Source organism: Fundulus heteroclitus, chromosome 11 (assembly GCF_011125445.2).
Source record: "Fundulus heteroclitus isolate FHET01 chromosome 11, MU-UCD_Fhet_4.1, whole genome shotgun sequence".
Taxonomy (NCBI): Eukaryota; Metazoa; Chordata; class Actinopteri; order Cyprinodontiformes; family Fundulidae; genus Fundulus; species Fundulus heteroclitus.
This window is the reverse complement of record NC_046371.1, coordinates 36,937,591-36,955,001: the sequence shown is the minus strand read 5'-3', so window position 1 is coordinate 36,955,001 and position 17,411 is coordinate 36,937,591. Positions and strand designations below refer to the sequence as shown.

Here is a 17,411-nt window from a genome sequence, read left to right as displayed (position 1 = left end):
AATTAAATTTTTATACATGAAATTACAAATAAAGGCTCACTGATATTGTTCATTAACAATAGATTCACATCAATCCTTTAATGAGCTACCAAGGACAACCAACACTAGATAGTTGCACACATAAACGTAACATGTGCAGTTGCAGTATTTTGATTGACAATCCGAGCTTGGGAGCGTATAATTTGCGCCCCACGGTTGTCTACTGAGAGCGTGTTCAGCATGCGCACTGCAATTTCAGATGTTCGTTATCTAAACAGACGTTATTTAAACTAATATCAAGGCGCCTCAAGAGCCTAATTTACTGCCAGCCGACAACATTACTGTTGTTGGCTGCCAATAAAGTCACCTAGTGTCATAAATGTGACGATGTAAGCAGGTCCTCCATGTATTAGCTACTGCTAATAGCTAATAGCTACAGTCATCGTGTGAAATGGGTTTTGGCCCTGTTACAAAGTCATCCGCTTGTTTTTTTTCTAAAGTCACTTGTAAATTCCTTGAGTGAAGTTTTTTTGAGCTCATTTCTGAACATGCTGTCGTTTATTTGAGCTCTAGAATAAGCGACTATGTTAACGCTGGTAAAGAGACTTGGCTGATATCCCTGCGCATCCACACATAAAGAAGACAAACAAACGAGCCATCTCTGCTGGAAGGACAGAGTAGCAGCTGGACTCCCCTGTTCTTAACGTACCGGCAAAATAAACTTCACAGTTATATTGAATTAACTCACCTGCTGTCCAGCAGAAAGCCTGCAACCTGTGCATCTGTTAAGAATCCCCGCTCCCTTATTGTGTCTATCTGGTAATGGCTATGTACATATAGACTATTGTTTTCTCCTGGTTATTATTACTTTGTCTTTTCTTGGTTACTTTCTCTTCCTTCTCACTGGACAAAGAGTATGAATGGTCCTCCATTTCAGCACAAAATGGCAAATAGATTAATCTACCGTCATCTTTGCTTGTTTATACTCCTCCGCCGACAGCACATCTTCCTATAGAAGACAGAGGAGAAAACGTATGGCTACTAAAATCAGAGATGGCAATACAACATGACGTGTCCATCTATGTATTTAGAAACTAGTAATTCTAAGTTATGACAACGCTTTTATTTTTGATGTGACGTTAGACATTAACTGAATTATGTATTTACAAAGCAATACTTGATTTTACACACTGTCCCTTTTAACATTTTATTTAGATAATAAAAATTATTCAGCCTTATTTCAGTTTGGTAAACATGAACAACGTTGCTCTATCTATTTCAGATGAGGTAGAAGTTGAACATTTTAGCCCACATTTAAATGGCTGCATGTCGCAGGAAACTAGCACTACACCTCTCTCTGAGGATTCCACCATGCAGAGCAGAGAGGAGGAATCTAGTTAGCCAATACGGAGAGTGATCTAGCTTAATACAGGGAGATCCTGTAGCTAAAGCTGTGGAAGGCTAGGAAAGACTTGACACTGGGGTGGAGGTTCACCCTCCAGCAGGAACACAACCTCCAGGCATGCAGCCCATACTGTAATTGAATTGCTTCAAGACATATTCTTGTGTTACAATGGCCCAGTCAAAGCCCAGAACTAAATCCAGTTAGGAAAATTTGTGGCAAGTGGGGGCAAAGAGATGTTCAGACACGCTCCATCCATTCAGACTGAAGAGGAATGCGGATGGAGAAGGATAAGCGAAGATGTCCAAAGCTGTAGCCTGAAACTGGAGTGAAAGTACTGGACCATGGCTGCTAAATACCGATTCACACCCCAATTTTCAGTTTTGATTTCTAAAATAAATATTGAATTAATTATTTGTAATAATACAAGTATTTATACCACCAGACCAACCAACCAATGGCACTATAAAACATCAAATTGTCTATTATTTTTATTTGTTCTGCACTGCAAAAAGAAAACTAAAAATAAGAAAAATTTCTTAAAATTAGTATATTTTCCCTTGATTTGAGCAGCTAAATAAGACTGCTTGCCAGTGTTTCTACCCCTAAAATAAGATAATTAGATATCCTGCACTTGAAATATAATGGAGATGAAATGTTCTTATTTTAAGTGCAAAACTCTTATTCCATTGGCAAATCGAGGAAAAATTCACTTATTTTAAGAAACTTTTACTTACTTTTAGTTCCCTTTTTGCAGTGTGTGCTGTCTTTCACAAAATGGAAAAAAAGGAACTCAGCTAAAGTATGTTTCCTCATGCAGAATAGATGACATAACTGCTTATTCAAGCTGCTTTGACACAGGATCATGAGACATGTATTTCTGCATTAGTCACAGAAGTCAGCATTGCTGCATCTGACTTTTGCTGCATCCACAGATTACCTCTTGACCTCTTAGCAACCTGATCCTCCTGTTTACTGACCATACATATGGAGGGTGATCTCTACCTGCTCACTCACATGATCAGGGAAATCTGCATCCTGCACACAATTGTGGGAGTGTTGGCAGTATATCCATGTCAAAAAAGTTTTTTTATGTACCCCACTGTATCCCTGATATTTGTCTTTCTGCTTATTTGAAATTCTGCTTTTTCTCAGGCACGAAGCGCAGAGATTCCTGAACTCAGGGCGGAGCCCCTCATGCGCTCCAGCAGCAGCAGTACAGCCAGCATGAAGGTTAAAAATGTCAAAAAGTAAGTAAAGACATATCGTTACACTGAACTTAAATCTTAATTTGTGCTCCAGCAGCATTCATGCAAATAATGACACAATAGTTGGTCTTTGGTAAGAAGCTGGCTTCGACAATTCACAATACATGAAAAACATGACTTATATCTATAAATGACCTTTAGTTCTGATTTGTGTGTTTTAAAATATTTTCAAAACGCTAAAAAGTGTTTCTTCTACCAAGCTGTTTAAAGACAGAATCCTAAAGGGTATTTGGTATGGATGCAATAGCATTGACCACTGCAGTTTTTTTTCCCACTGTTTATTACCTGTCTGAGGTGGAAAAATAGGTTATTGTGTTTACATGACAAAAAAAGATGTTGTAAGATTATGAACAGTTATTAATTCAAATGGTAATCAGTGCCCCTAGCACAGAGTCTTGAGGGACACTTTTTTCAGATAGCAAGAGGAAAGACCATTGAGATGAACACACTGGTTATGATCAGAAAAATAAATTGGCCAGTGGCTTGGTCTGAAGGTCTCTGTTGCCCAAGCTTGTCCTTAGGATCTACCGTCCTACAATATGTAGATGCATGCTTGCTCCCAACACATCTGACTCAAATGGCTAAACTCCCCCATCAACAGTCACGGTGCTCTGGAGCTGTCTGGTAAGGAGCCATTCATTTAATTCAGGCGTTTTGAAGAACAGATCCATCTCACACGTAGGATAGTAGCTCTCAGCGACCTGAGGGGAACCCCTATTCTACAAAGTCAGATGCATTTGTAAATCTAAAAAAAGTAAATCACAGTATTCCTTTGCATCCGAGGTTTGCATAACAAAGTTAAGGAATTGGTCAGTAGTTTATTAGAATGGGATCAACACCTTTTTAGAAGTGAGAAATACAAAAGCTGCACCTCTTTCTTCTTCCTGTTGCCTGCACTCTGCCTCCTGTAGAAGGGATACGGACACTAAGTTGTTACCTTGGTCATTGTATTCCTAAACAATCTGTGTTTTGTGTTTCCAGACTTTCCTTCACCAAGGGTCACTTCCCAAAACTGGCAGAGTGTGCCCACTTCCACTATGAAAATGTTGATTTTGGCACAATCCAGGTACGGTTTGACTCATCAGGTAGAATCTCTTGGCCATGCTAATGTCTCTTCTAATGACACACAACCCTACTGATGAATAGTTTGTGTGACTGGTTCTGTTTCTGGTCACGTTTGGAAAGTGTTGATGATTGTTGAGTGTTTCCGTCTGTTTCAGACTGACTCATTCATCTCAGATTTGTCTGCTTCCCGCATTGGAAGGATTCAAAAAGTGTTTTAAGTGTTTCTTATAACCTGGACTTGAATAAGATCAGAAGCGTCTGTCGGTTCCTGCTCTTTGCCTGGCCTTGTTCCCTCCAACAAACGTTCAGTCATCATTCTGGAACATCACATTTTTCTCATGTATTACAGGCTATTATTCCTTTTCTTCCTGTTGCTTTGCACATTTTTACTTTAACTCTGCAGTCATGTTTAGTGTTGGAAGAGAGACGCCTGGTGCCTTTGACTGCTGACATCTCCTGAGTGCCTGTAAAATAGGGCAGAATAGAAATCCATCCGTTGTTGACTAATTCTGTGTTGTTATTCTGGGGTAAAACTGGAACGGCTCAGTCATTTGAAATAAGCTGCTGTTTTTCTACCTTTCATAAAACCTGGGATTGCTTCTATTTGCTGCTCTGACAGGGAATGGGAATGAAACGGTGAAGGAAGATGAAAGCATGCCCTATTTCTCTGCCTTCTCGGTGGGAAAGTGTTTTACCTTTCATTCAGTCTATTATATGCTTGCTAATCACGCCCATGAGGTTCTTACTGGTTCCTGTGGTATTGTTGATAGTTTAATAAACCAGTAGGGGTCAGCAGTCAGCTAGATTAATTGTTGTAAAGGCTAAGCTGGAGAGGAAACCAGAGCTCCTCCATGCCTCACTTCCTGCAGGTTATTCACTGCTGCGTCTTGAATTATGCTGCAGAATCCATTTATCCTCTAAAGGAGATATTTGAGCTCTCTGACGTTGCCTCTAAACTCTAGCTTGCTACTACTGCTGCTGTTGTTCCAGCTGTGTGTGCTGTCTGCTCACTCTGACACACCCTTCTGCTTTACAAGTATCAGTTAGTTGTTTTACTGTGTTGTCTTTTTCCTCCCTGATGAACAAACAGAAGCTCATGTCTCTTTAAAGAGATTAAATACGCTGATAACTTCTGCTGAGTAGAAACATGGCTGCTGATTGGCAGAAAATGATGCAGCAGTGAAGTTTTTTTTTGTTTCTGTTCCACTTATTCTGACAGGATCTCCTCCCAACCTTCAAAGCTGAACTACTAAAAAAATTAATCATCAGAAAAGGCCACGGATGAGCTTTGGGTATATTTTTCAGTTGTAAATCCACATTAGTGTTTTATTCTTAATCAAGGCTGTCAGATTTCATGTGACATATATCCTGAATGGAGGCAAAGTTTAGACTTTACCTCAGCTTTGGGGTTTTTTGGTCCTTTTGCTGGAAGATTTTTTTTATTTCCATGTGAAAAAAATTACTAATCAGAGGGGCATATGAGTCAGAGCAGTGCTTCCATGGAAAGTTTTAGTGATGCTGGTGTTTTACATTTAGATTTTTTTTGGTCGCAGTTAAAGTGCATTCTAAAGTTTTCCACTTTTCCACATTTGTTTTTTATGTTACAACCAAAAACCTCAGTGTATTGTTTGAGTTTGATGTGATGTCACTAAGCAGACAAATCTGAAGAATGTGACTTTTAGAGGATTTTAGTTTTCCTAAGTCAAGACTATACTGAATTAAATTCAATTCGATTTTATTTATATAGCGCCATTTCACAACACATGTCATCTCAAGGCATTTTAGAAAGTCAATCAGATCCTCCAGGTTGGTGAGAAAGTTTCCTCTCTAAGGAAACCCAGCAGGTTGCATCAAGTCTCTCCAAGCAGCATTCACTCCTCCTGAAAGAGCGTAGAGCCACAGTGGACAGTCGTCTGCATTGTTGATGGCTTTGCAGCAATCCCTCATACTGAGCATGCATGAAGCGACAGTGGAGAGGAAAACTCCCCTTTAACAGGGAGGAGAACCTCCAGCAGAACCAGAACCAGGCTCAGTGTGAATGCTCATCTGCCTCCACCCACTGGGGCTTAGAGAAGACAGAGCAGAGACACAGAAAGCTCAGAAGCTCACATTGACCCAGGAGTACTTTCTATGTTAGAGGAGACAGAGCAGAGACACAGAAAGCTCAGAAGCTCACATTGACCCAGGAGTACTTTCTATGGTAGAGAAGACAGAGCAGAGACACAGAAAGCTCAGAAGCTCACATTGACCCAGGAGTACTTTCTATGTTAGATGGTAATAGAGGATGATCTGCCTCCCCTGATGATGTCATAGCTAACAGAACGTCAGACCAGGTGTACCTTCTATGAAGAGATAAATGACAGAGAACAAAAAGTTAAAAGTTGAAACTACAATTAAATAATACAACATAGAGAATAGTAGGAGACAGGAGCATTTTTAGGGTATTGAAACATTGGGGGCTTTAGTCCAGGCCCAAATAGTTTAAGACTATGGCACCGTTTCTAAATACTAAAAACGATAATATAGGACATGTGCCAGTTGTCTGCCTTGGCTGGGTTGGATTCAATTTAAATTATTGTGAATAAAACCAAAAGGGTTTACAATATTTTGACTTTGTTTTAACGTTTTGTTCATAGTTGAAAAGAAGGATGAGGAGAAACATTTTAGGTTTGAAAAAATAATTTTAACTGAAGCAGATTTTAGAAAATGCTTTAACTAATTTTCTACTTATTCCATCTGACAAAGATTTTTCTCAGAGAAACTATATTCACTGTGGGTCAAATTAGTGTGCTTCTTTTCTCATCTAAAGCCCCTTTTCCATTGCTTTTCAAATCCCGGGTTTTCATACACATTTACCCGGCTAATTTCACTTTCCTGGGCCTTTTGTCCCTCAAACGACCCAGTACTTTGCTCTGCTTTCCTGGGGCTGTTTGAGAGGTGGGGTGGCGTGCAACAAGAAAAACTGTCCACCTCAAGAGGGGAGCAAGGAGATGAGTTTACAAACCTATCAATTTTATACCCTCAATTTATCACAAAAAGTTGTTTTAAGATGTTTTTAGATAGTTTTCAATTTTACTCTGTGTGTTCAACTACTTTGGCTCCATGGTCGTCATTTCTTCCATTTCAAAAAGGGAACCTGGCATAAAGTCGATTTTCTTGAGTGTAAGTGAAATAGACAGATCTAAAAAAAAAGTACATGTTTTAATTATGAGATTTTAAAACATTTAATTAAAAGTGTTTCTCTATATGTTCGTTTTTCATGACCCTGTTTGTCTGTTTTTCTCCCGTCTTCCCAGCCCTTTACTCCACTAATGAAGAATGGCATATTTCTAATTTTGATAATCTGGAGGTGGAAAAAAGGAAATCCTAGAAACCTGTTTAATACAGAATTTAAATGTCATGTCTTGGTCAAAAATAACGCCATGTTTTTTTACTTTATTACCAGAGGCCAATTTAATGCCATTCAGGTGAAGTGATTAAGAAGTTTATTTTTTAAAGTTCAAAGATGACGTCTGTCTTGTCAGAATTTAAAAGCAAAATATTTTAATTAATCCAGGTGTTGATGTCTTCAAGACATGCCTTAAGTCTACATAATTGATGACACTCAGTATAGCTGAGTGTCATCAGTATAACGGTGGAAATTAATCCCATGCTGTCTGATTATTTTTTCATAGGCATATTTTTCATAGGCATATATACATAGCAAGAAGAATGGGCCAAGGACTGAACCCTGTGGTACTCCACAATTGACTCGAGTTTGAAGAAGCTTTATCATTAACATGAACAAACTGGAATCTGTCAGACGGATAAGATTTAAATCAGCCTAATGTTTTTCCTTTAACCCCTACAGAATTATCAAGTAGTTTCTAGGAGAATATTGTGATCAACTGTGTCAAATGCAGCACTGAGATTTAACTGGACAGTTGGTGACACAGGTCCATAATCTGAGGCCTTGAGGATATCATTAGTGACTTTCACCAGAGCCTTTTCAGTGCTATGATGAACCTCTTTTGGACCATTTCTCTACCAGCTTTGTACATCTACAAAAAAAAACAGTTTTTGCCTATTCTTCTTTGTAAAATAGGCTAAATTTAGTCAGAATGGGAGTCTTGCCACAGATTATAATTACATGCAGATTTGGTCTTTGTTTAAATCTAGTCCTTAAAAATACTTTTATGGAACTTGTATGCATTCCTGCTCCAATACACCTGAATCAAGAGGATGAATTATGTTCTTAGCATGCCATTGTTTTCCAGAAGACTAATAGTGATTCTTTCAAGTAATTCAGGTCTGGTGGATAAGGGCTATATCTAAAAGTCACAATTAATTGAGCTCTGTGACATAAAATATTGTGGTAGTACCATGAACATATGTGGGAAGGTTTAGAGTTATGAATACTTTTGCAAGGCAATATATGTTTAATATCTCAGATTTTTCCTGTGTTCACAAATGCTAATCAGTATAACATTTTCTGGCATTTTTACCTTACCTGGTCTGCTGCTTTTAGTTTTCTCTAATCATGTTTATTTATTTATTTTTGACTCCTGTGTTTATTTTTCTCCAGTACAGCAGTAATTGGGAAACTTTGAACCGATTGGAGACAGTTTTCTCCTCTCTGCGGCTCTAGTTTGAACAGTGTAATTTTTCAGTTTACCTGCAGCTGTACTCCTGGAGTAAATTGCATACTTGAGTCCTGTCATTTTAGCAGAGCATGCTGCAGCTCCCAGTGTGGCCATCTTATTGGACTTGCAAACATGTTATTTCATATGTGTTTAGAGGTAAAGTGCACTCTCACTTTTTGTGCATGTAATATGTAGTTGAGAAGGAGTAGTCAGACTGGCATGTGCTTCGGTCCTATAACATTACATACTCAGTTTCTTAGGCAGTGCTAGGTCAAAGGTAGTTGAGTGAAAAGCTTAGTGACAGAGCGTTCCTAGGTCTGCGTTTGTGATTGGTTGGGAGGATGTAATGTAGTATTAACCTACATGGCTAGAATGCAAAAGGAAGGAAAACTGAACGTTTTTTATTGACCTCTTTTTTCTGTCATCGATATATGCCTATCGATGGATATATGTTGTTATTGAATTGTTGTCCAGCCCTAATAAACCACTTGTCCGTCATCTTTACTGATGTGCTACTTCGCCATTTGGAAGATCAAGCTGTTGCCAAACCCAGCCAGGAGAAGGGTGAAAACATCGTTTCCACTAACAAAAGCCTTTAAAGCCATTCTCAGGTGTTCTTTTAAAGAATTAGTATTCAGTAGAATGGACAACACTCATGAAATAGCAGCATCAATGTTACTGCTTGCTTCCTTGCTGCTAGCTGCCATTGTTGTCTGAATCTAAACAGTTGCTTCTCTGATGCAGCACATTTACAAAAATCCCGCCCGGTGATCCTGATTGGCCCATCCATTTCATGTGGTATTGAAATCCCTCCCAATGGCAGTGATTCCAGATGGATGTGTGGAGCCGTGTGGAGCTCTGCAGAACCACATCCATCTGGTGAGAGTCAGGTTAGCTTCTACTATCAACCTGTAACAAATCCAGGCTAGTTAAAATCTCCTAGTTTGTTTCTGAAGCCGTTTTTTGGGTAGGTTGTATTAATGTGGGCAAAAAATTATCAGTAGCCAGCATTAGTCTGCACCTCACAGTACTTATATTCTTTGGTGTAGCTTCCTTTGTAGTTGAATGACTAAGTTGGATACAAAAAAAAAAAAACACTTTGCAGATTTGGAGACATTGGCTGGTACGCGATGAGCAGTTTATCTGAATTAACATGATATTTCAATCAACAAATCCTCTATTAGGCTAGTGAAGCTTAACTAAAACTACTGAGCAAAATTAAGATAAAAAGAAGCTAATGAACTATGTACACACAAAGAAACAAAAGCCAAAATAAATGGTTGATCACCATCATCATCAGAATGATTCAGTGAATCCTGGTTAACTGAATCTAAGTTAAAGAACCAAAGATCATCTTAAAGAACATGGAATGAGGTTAAATTCATTACTAATTCAGAACATTTGGTATGTGTTTCAACCCATTCACAATGCAAATCCTGAGTTAAATATTATTTGATAAAATAACATTTAACAGAATGATTTATTCAGTAAAAATCTGTAAACTTTAGGGACGCTTGATTGTATTAATGCGATTATTCCTCTGGGAAGCTAGGGGTCGCTGTAGCGATCGGTCGCTAAATGAGTTAATCCTAAAGTTATACAAAAACACCAATATATCGACATCAATGTTCCATATTAATCCGGTAATAACGCTCATAGTACTATCAAACGATGGTGGAGTGAAACGCAACAAACCTTCTGTTTGAACTGAACCGTAGTCGCGTATCCAGGAAGAGCAGATGTTGCCTGGAAGCTAATAGCATCAGGCTAGCGGACATTCAGGTGCTAACTATAAAAAGCTTCAGCTTTATTCTAGTCATAATGAGCAGACCTGATAACAGAAACATTTATAACCCATCATTGTATAAAACCCTTGTGGAGATAACGTTTGTTATAACCGTAAAAACACACCCGAAATAAATCAGCATGTCGTTGTTCGAACGCCATGCTGATTACTCCGGTGTCTTATTACGCAGAAGTTAGACTGCAGACTTCGTTAGACTGCAGTTCTCCGAGCCCAGTCAGGTCTTTTGGACGACAAGAGTTCCCCCCTATGCTGCGTAGCAGCGGGAAATGAGTTTCCCCCAATGCTGTTCCAACGAGACAGTGGGAAATTAGGATGTTTGTCTGTGGGAAGCTTGGATTTATAACAACGGCACCCTGCTAAGTGGGGCAGTATCTAGTGCCTGTAAAAGTCTGAAATTCCTCATGGCTTGATGGCACAACAAGCTTGAAGAAATTGCTGCCTTTTTCAGTGGTGATTTTAGCTGCATCATCCAGATTGTGAGTTTAGGATCCAATAGGAATGTTGAGGCTCCATCTTACCGTGTATAAATGTTTCAGGTGAACAGGCCAACCCAACCCACTGTAGTGTTAGCCTACCCAACACTGGGTTTTAAAACTGCAGTTTTTATCAACAGTTTATTTAGATGCATGTTCGTACATGCCAGATTAATGCTCTTTAAAGTAATGTTTTTTCTCTGCTTGTAAAGGAACTTGAGCAGACTACTCCAGACAGTATGGTAATATTCTTATCTTGATGGTTTGGAAATGGGCTTCTCTGAAAGGTGAACAAAAGGATTGGAAAGGATAGAAGATTCTGTTTGGCCTTGGAAATAACATGTTCTAAACACATTTTGTTTTGTTTCTGGATTCATGCCTGTGTGGTTCAGATCTGAAACAAGAATAAGTACCTCAGAAAAAAATAATTAAAGCAGGAAGAGCATGCAAAAACATGTTCATACCATCATAACACTTGGACCCATTATTTACTTGAACACATAAATACGGATCGATACATTTTTCTTCATCACTAACCTAAAATTCGGAGCACACAGTATGCTAGCTGCAGCATATAAAAATGTGCCAGTGACAGTGACATAAGATTCTGTAGGAATGACCGTTCAACACATAGCTGAGATATCCTGCCTCCCTTAACTGATCCCATCACTTTGTTTGGATCTCTTTCTAGTGTAGGCATTACTGTGCTCTGAGTGCTCCATAGCTAACAAGCCCTGGTTCTCAGCAGCTGTTTCAGCTTTCAGAGCCCTTGTAATAAAAGTTCAATTAACTTCAGAATAGAATAGAATAAAAATACCTTTATTGTTCCACAGTAGGGAAATTTGGACATGACAGTGGCAAAAACAAGTAGACAGAAGACACCAGACTTACAAACAAGATTAAATAATATGAATAAAAAGTTACATATAAAGTTGAGCTGCAAATTTTGACATCACTTGCTTGATCCTCTGGCTGTCAATGGTCTGATATTATCTGCCATTTTTCTCCTGCTTCCATTTGGAACCACATAATATGGTTTTTCATGTTTGCCCTGTTTCACAATAATTTGGTCTATAATGATGTAGATCAATGTCAAACTCATTTTTTTCCCTTGGAGGATGCTGGCAGAAGGCATTTGATGTTGTGTTCGTTATAAAGTGTCCAGGTGCCACACAAACACACTTGTGATTTCCTCCTTTCACATTACACTGAATAAAGTTAGTAAAACCATTATGATAATCAAGTGTTGACATTTTTAATTGATGCATAACTGCCTGTGTCCACATCTTATTGTATCTTAAAATAGTATTCACCCTTCCCCGCTCACAGTGCCCCCGTCTTCTGATGTCTAGTTTTAGCAGCATGAGTTAAGTGCACTCTGATGACCAACAGATCTCAGTCCAATAGAGAACATCTTTGGGATGTGGTGGAGCCAGAGTTTGAAGCCACTAACTCAGCAGCTACGGAGTGATGCTGTTATGGACCAGCATCTCTGAGAATGTTTCTGAAAAATTAAGACACCTCTGAAGGCAAAAGGGATTGCAACTGGATATCAGCTGTGTGTACCTAATAAGAAAGCTGGTGGACGTATATCAACTGTGTAGTATAAAGTAAAATAGTGGAAATAGACACATCTTCCTTAAATGTGGCTCCACATTCATGCTTATAAACTGGTTGATGCTAAGCATCCCAGTAAAATCCAGAGGATTTTTTTGTTAATGTACAAAAACCTTAAATACCACAGTAACTTTGTCACTTGAAATATTTTCTTCTATAATATGCCGAGACAATTATTCAGAAACATGTCCTTTACAGATTTCCGTAAGAACCCCTCCTGTTGTTGTACCTTTGACCTGGAGCAGTGACTGTGTTTGGGCTAAACTCTTGGTTTTCTCCCACTCTGCAAGCCTGACGCTGCATGAGACGTGCTGATGGAGCTCCTCAAAATAAGTTTATGGACTTCAGTCAATAAATCTCTCTGTGCCACTCAGCACTACTCTTCCACAGAGCAAAACTCCAGCCGGCCTTGATGCTGATGGCACACAGAGCTCAAAGCTTTCAAACATTTTACAGCTAATGGATGCTACCACATAAACTGCTCTCATTATCCATGTTGTCCAAATATTCTCCATGCTGTTTTACAGACTGTTTTAGTTGGTCGTATAAGTTGACCGGTATAAGTTGGAGTTATCAAACTTCAGATTTAGATCATTGACCTTTTCTTCAGGTAGGGCACAGTTTGTTTTAGGATAAATCCTTTCACATTAATTTATCAGAAATGTTTAGGAAGAAGCCGGCCTGTAGGATTTTGGAACAAAACATACACACATAGGACAAAAGCATTGCTTTCCATCCTCGGCCCTATTAAGTCCTTTGAGAGAAACATAAAATACATTATTACGTTAAATCCACATGATTTAGACCTACCTGTAGAGGTTAATCTTTAGTTTCGTTGTTTTCCATTTAACCTCTTTACTTGAATGACTGACACAAAGCCTGTTTTACGCGTGTGACAACCTTTTCCGTTGCGTCACGGTAAAAATACCGTGTTGCTCCATCAGCCATCATTTTATTTTTCCTTCCTTCATATAAGTACAATTTCTTCCTCATGGGCAATACAAAACAACAGCGCCCTCTACAGCCAAAATGCATATAACATTTTCTTTACAGAATGTCTCCAAATCTGCAATAATAATAACAGACAAATGGACTTGTTCTCAACTGCTTAATACAAAGCAAAAACATAAGACATCAATACATAACATAAATCAGTTATTGATGTTCAAACTTCACAAAATGGCACTTACACTACTTATCAGGCTTATGCTGGCCAATACCAATTATCGGTTTCCTTTGAGGCATGACTAACCAGTTCCAATTTTCTTACTAAAGACTACAACAGATACAGAGACATTTGCATAAAATTCTTTATTTAAATGCACTCTACATGAACCATGAAAAAGGAAATGTATAGGGCAGGTTCCTTTATGGAGCCAATTGTTTAAATGCAATCCAAAACGCTGCAGTTACAAAACTCTACCCATTTCTGCATGGTAGCCTATGTCCCTATTTATTTATTTTTTCCAAACACAGACTTAGAGGAGTTGGAGCAGTTCAGCTTGATGGATTTAAAGAACAAGGGCAGACAATCCAGACTTTGTCCTACTTGACTAGCTGATCTAAGGAACATTGACTGATATCAGTTACTGATGTCCAATCAACTGATGGACCACAAAGAAATAACATTGAGCAGGTCTACTGAAAAACAAATGCATTTTTTTGGGAAACCATTCTAGAGGAATATTTTTATTTATTACCCATCTTGGTATTTAATTTATCACAGTAGATCTCAGTAGGGACACCATTCTGTCAGTGATTAATGTGTCATTACACTGAAAATGAAAAGCTGTATATGAAGGGCTGTGAGTGGGAGCTATATCAATATTTATGAATATCCTCAAGTGACTCCAGGTAATTGGAAATAGAAACGAACTTTGAACAGTAATTCTTACTGCCACATACGGATATTCATAGATAACTGCAAATAGTATTTAGTAGTGAGGAAATGTCATGACTGGACTTGTTGCTCAGATAGCATCCTATTCCAGAAACACGCTGGAATCCACTGAGCTCCTGAGCGTCACCTGTTCTTTCACAAATGTCTGTAGAAACAGTCTTTAGGCCTGGTGCTTGATTTTAGACACCCGAGGCCATGGAAGTGATGGAACAGCTGATCTGGGTTATTTGAATGGGCGAGTGAATACTTTTGGCAGTTCAGAGTATTTTAGGCTATGTAGATCCTTTCCTTAACTCTCATCTCTCCAAAAGGCTGCCAGGTCTTCCAGCTGCCAGACACAAGTCCAAAATGGATTTAAAAAAAAGAGCAACTTTGCTGTATTCACCCTTTGCTGTATTTATCCGCCGAAAGTATGGCTCTCCCTTCTGCTTTCAAAGCACTAATGAACTACAGTCATGTCTTAACATCTTTGTTTGTTTAAATGGCTTCTTGAATCTCTGCTCTTCCTCTTACTTCATTATGAAATACCTCACTTGAGTTTCAACTCTGAGTTTTTTTACTCAAACTTGTACAATTCTACACTGAATTGTGCTGCTGTCAGGAAAATAGTCAAATTTCTAAATGTATTTTATGTCCCATCAAGCTGCAAATTCTGGTTACTAGCTGATCTCTCTGTGGATCTCGGGGAAAGAATTTTGAAAAAATAGGCTGAGATGTTTCAACTTTTTATGTGCGAGAACGCAGGAGTTGGAATGAGAATCTGGTATAGGACCATAATCATGACAGAAGTTTTAACAGCTGTGAAGGAGCTTCCCCTCATGTTGATTGCAATGCACACAGTCAGAAAGCGTGAGAATCGTGTGTGTTGGTCAGCCAGAGCAGCAGGCAGCATGTTTGGAAGCAGCTATCCATTCAATGAACACTGGCATCCTCAAGTAGCTGCACAGCTAACATGTCCTACAGGGAATCAGCCTTCTGATTTATAACAAAAAGGCCATTTACCCATCCTGTCACCCATCACCTGCATGTGTGCATGTTCTTCCAGTTGAGCATCATTATGCCCCAGGACATAAAGCCCTTCCTAGTGAGACCCTATTCATTTTTAATACCCCTGCAAAGCATACATTCAGACGGGCCTCCCACAATAAAAATAAAAAGGTTGGAGAAAAAGCAATAACCAAAGTCTGATTTTGTATCTATAGACATTAATATTTGGAGTTATTGGGGAGTCATATGTTTGTCTCGTGAAAAGGTGAGAGCTTGGTTCTCCTGTGAGATGATGTCAAACCCTCTGTCACATGTTCATCCAGAGGCCCAGGAATGATGTAACCATTACTCATTCTGCTCGTGTTGGGGAAAGCAGAAGCCTGGAGTCTTTGTGCCTTGTGGTGGTTGTTGAAAGCTTCTTAAAACTACACCACAGACTAAGCTGCATAAACCCAGAATTAAAGGGTTGAGCCTTTCAGAAAATGGTTGGTGTTGTTTTTTAACTTGCCATGATATTGATTCAAAACCAAACCCATACTCTGCACCTGAGGACATTATCTGCTCTATATAAACCTGGATGTTTCTTATTTTTATGAATTTATTCCACCACACAGAGTTTAGTCAGTCAACAATAAGTATTACCTGCTTAGACTGTTCCCTTTGCTCTGTCTGTGCAAATTTCTAACCTGGCTTAACTGATTTATTTCCCAACCTCCTGTGGGAAAATGCTTAAATGTTGGAATGTTTTTACTGCTGAGCTGGCTGCTTGCAGGAACTGCACTTTAGGGAGCTGATAACTCATCTGGAAGACCTTGACCCTGCTTTACCTGCCTCATAAAAAGGATCTGTGGATCAGGAAAACCATATTAAATGTTTTCTTTTTGTTTTTCGCCATCTACGTGTTTTACCAAACTGAAGACCCCATATGACGCAGTCATTTAGGCTTCACCTTAGTTTCTGACATACATCCTGCCTGTACTTACTGGATTGTAATTTTGGGGGGGGGGGGGGGATTCTGCCACCGGTGTGCAGAATGGCCTGAATTAGCAGGATGCACATATTGACAATATACTCTTTGCACTTAGGTGGAAATCCATTTCCGCCCCACTTAGTTCCTTTTCCAACCGAGGTTAATCTGTGTTAAATTGTGCTCAATCTATCCTTACACAGAGCTGTGTGTATGCACACCACAGTAATCAGATTTATTTTGTGTCCCTGCTCCAAGCTCTGATCTCACCCTGCTCTCAGCAACCTCGCTCTGTGTATAAATTCCATTGCACTCCTGAGTCCTATACCAAATCCATTTTTATAGCTTAAGTAATGATTTTAGATATAGCCCCTTCACACTTCCCTCTGCAGCTCCCATTCACTGCAGCAAAGCGTGCATTCTGCCTCCACTGGCTCTGCTCTTTTGCCCTTTGACAAATCACCAGTATGTGGGAATGGCATTGGGGAAGACCCACCATTACACTTTAAATTGCAAGTTTCCTTTCCCACAAGTTGGGACTCTAGCCCCGTTCTCTGTTCACTAGTCATTCAGAATTTATGTCATTGCTAATGATTTCCAAGCCAAGTGATTTGTCAGGCCAAAGACACACGTTCAATGCACATGCAAACACGTATGTAAGAAATTGAAATGACAAGATCACTGTGACATCACAAAGCCCCCATGGTGGCCAATTACAAGATGAGACCCTTTTGTTGAAAGACCTATTAAACCATCAAGTGCTAGCAATGCTGTCTAATGTGTCTGAGGCATTTTGGTGCCTGGTTACCTTTACTTGTTGGATGGATGGATGGATGGATGGATGGATGGATGGATGGATGGATGAATTCATAGATGGACCTTTTTATGAAGAAACAAATATTAGCTTGAGGAATTAACTAAGTGATGGCTTAATGAATGAATGGACAAATAGATGGCCTCATGGGTAACTAGATGAATGGACGACCGGTCTAATAGGGTGGGGGGATGCTTGGTTGAACCACCTGGTTGGTGAATAAAACAATGGATGGATTGATGACTGGATATAAAAAACGGGGGAAAAGCATCACTTGAAGCCTGGGTTATGTTCCTTCAAACTCCAACTTGCACTGTATTCTTGGAACGTTTTGGGAAGGTAAATGCCAAAACACTGATATTTTTCATCTTTTTATAAAAACTAGAGTTTAACAAATGTGCATTTTCCCCCATTTTTTCCCCCCCATTTTTTTCCCCCCATTGCATTTTATTTAGTTAAAACCGCTATTCTGTTTTTTCTTTCCCTGTGGCAGCTTAGATAAGTAAGTTA

At 39.1% G+C, this 17,411-nt stretch overlaps 1 protein-coding gene across 8 annotated transcripts in view; it reads left to right on the top strand.

The window, feature by feature from the left end:
- arhgap32b (Rho GTPase activating protein 32b) overlaps nt 1-17,411 on the top strand; it is a 128,475-nt gene that overhangs the window by 63,545 nt on the left and 47,519 nt on the right. For all 8 annotated transcript variants that reach the window (XM_021319303.2, XM_036143477.1, XM_012868112.3 and 5 more), the window contains 2 exons: nt 2,537-2,631; nt 3,631-3,715. In XM_021319303.2, coding sequence (XP_021174978.2) covers nt 2,537-2,631; nt 3,631-3,715 — 180 coding nt within the window. The remainder of the gene's footprint in view (nt 1-2,536; nt 2,632-3,630; nt 3,716-17,411) is intronic.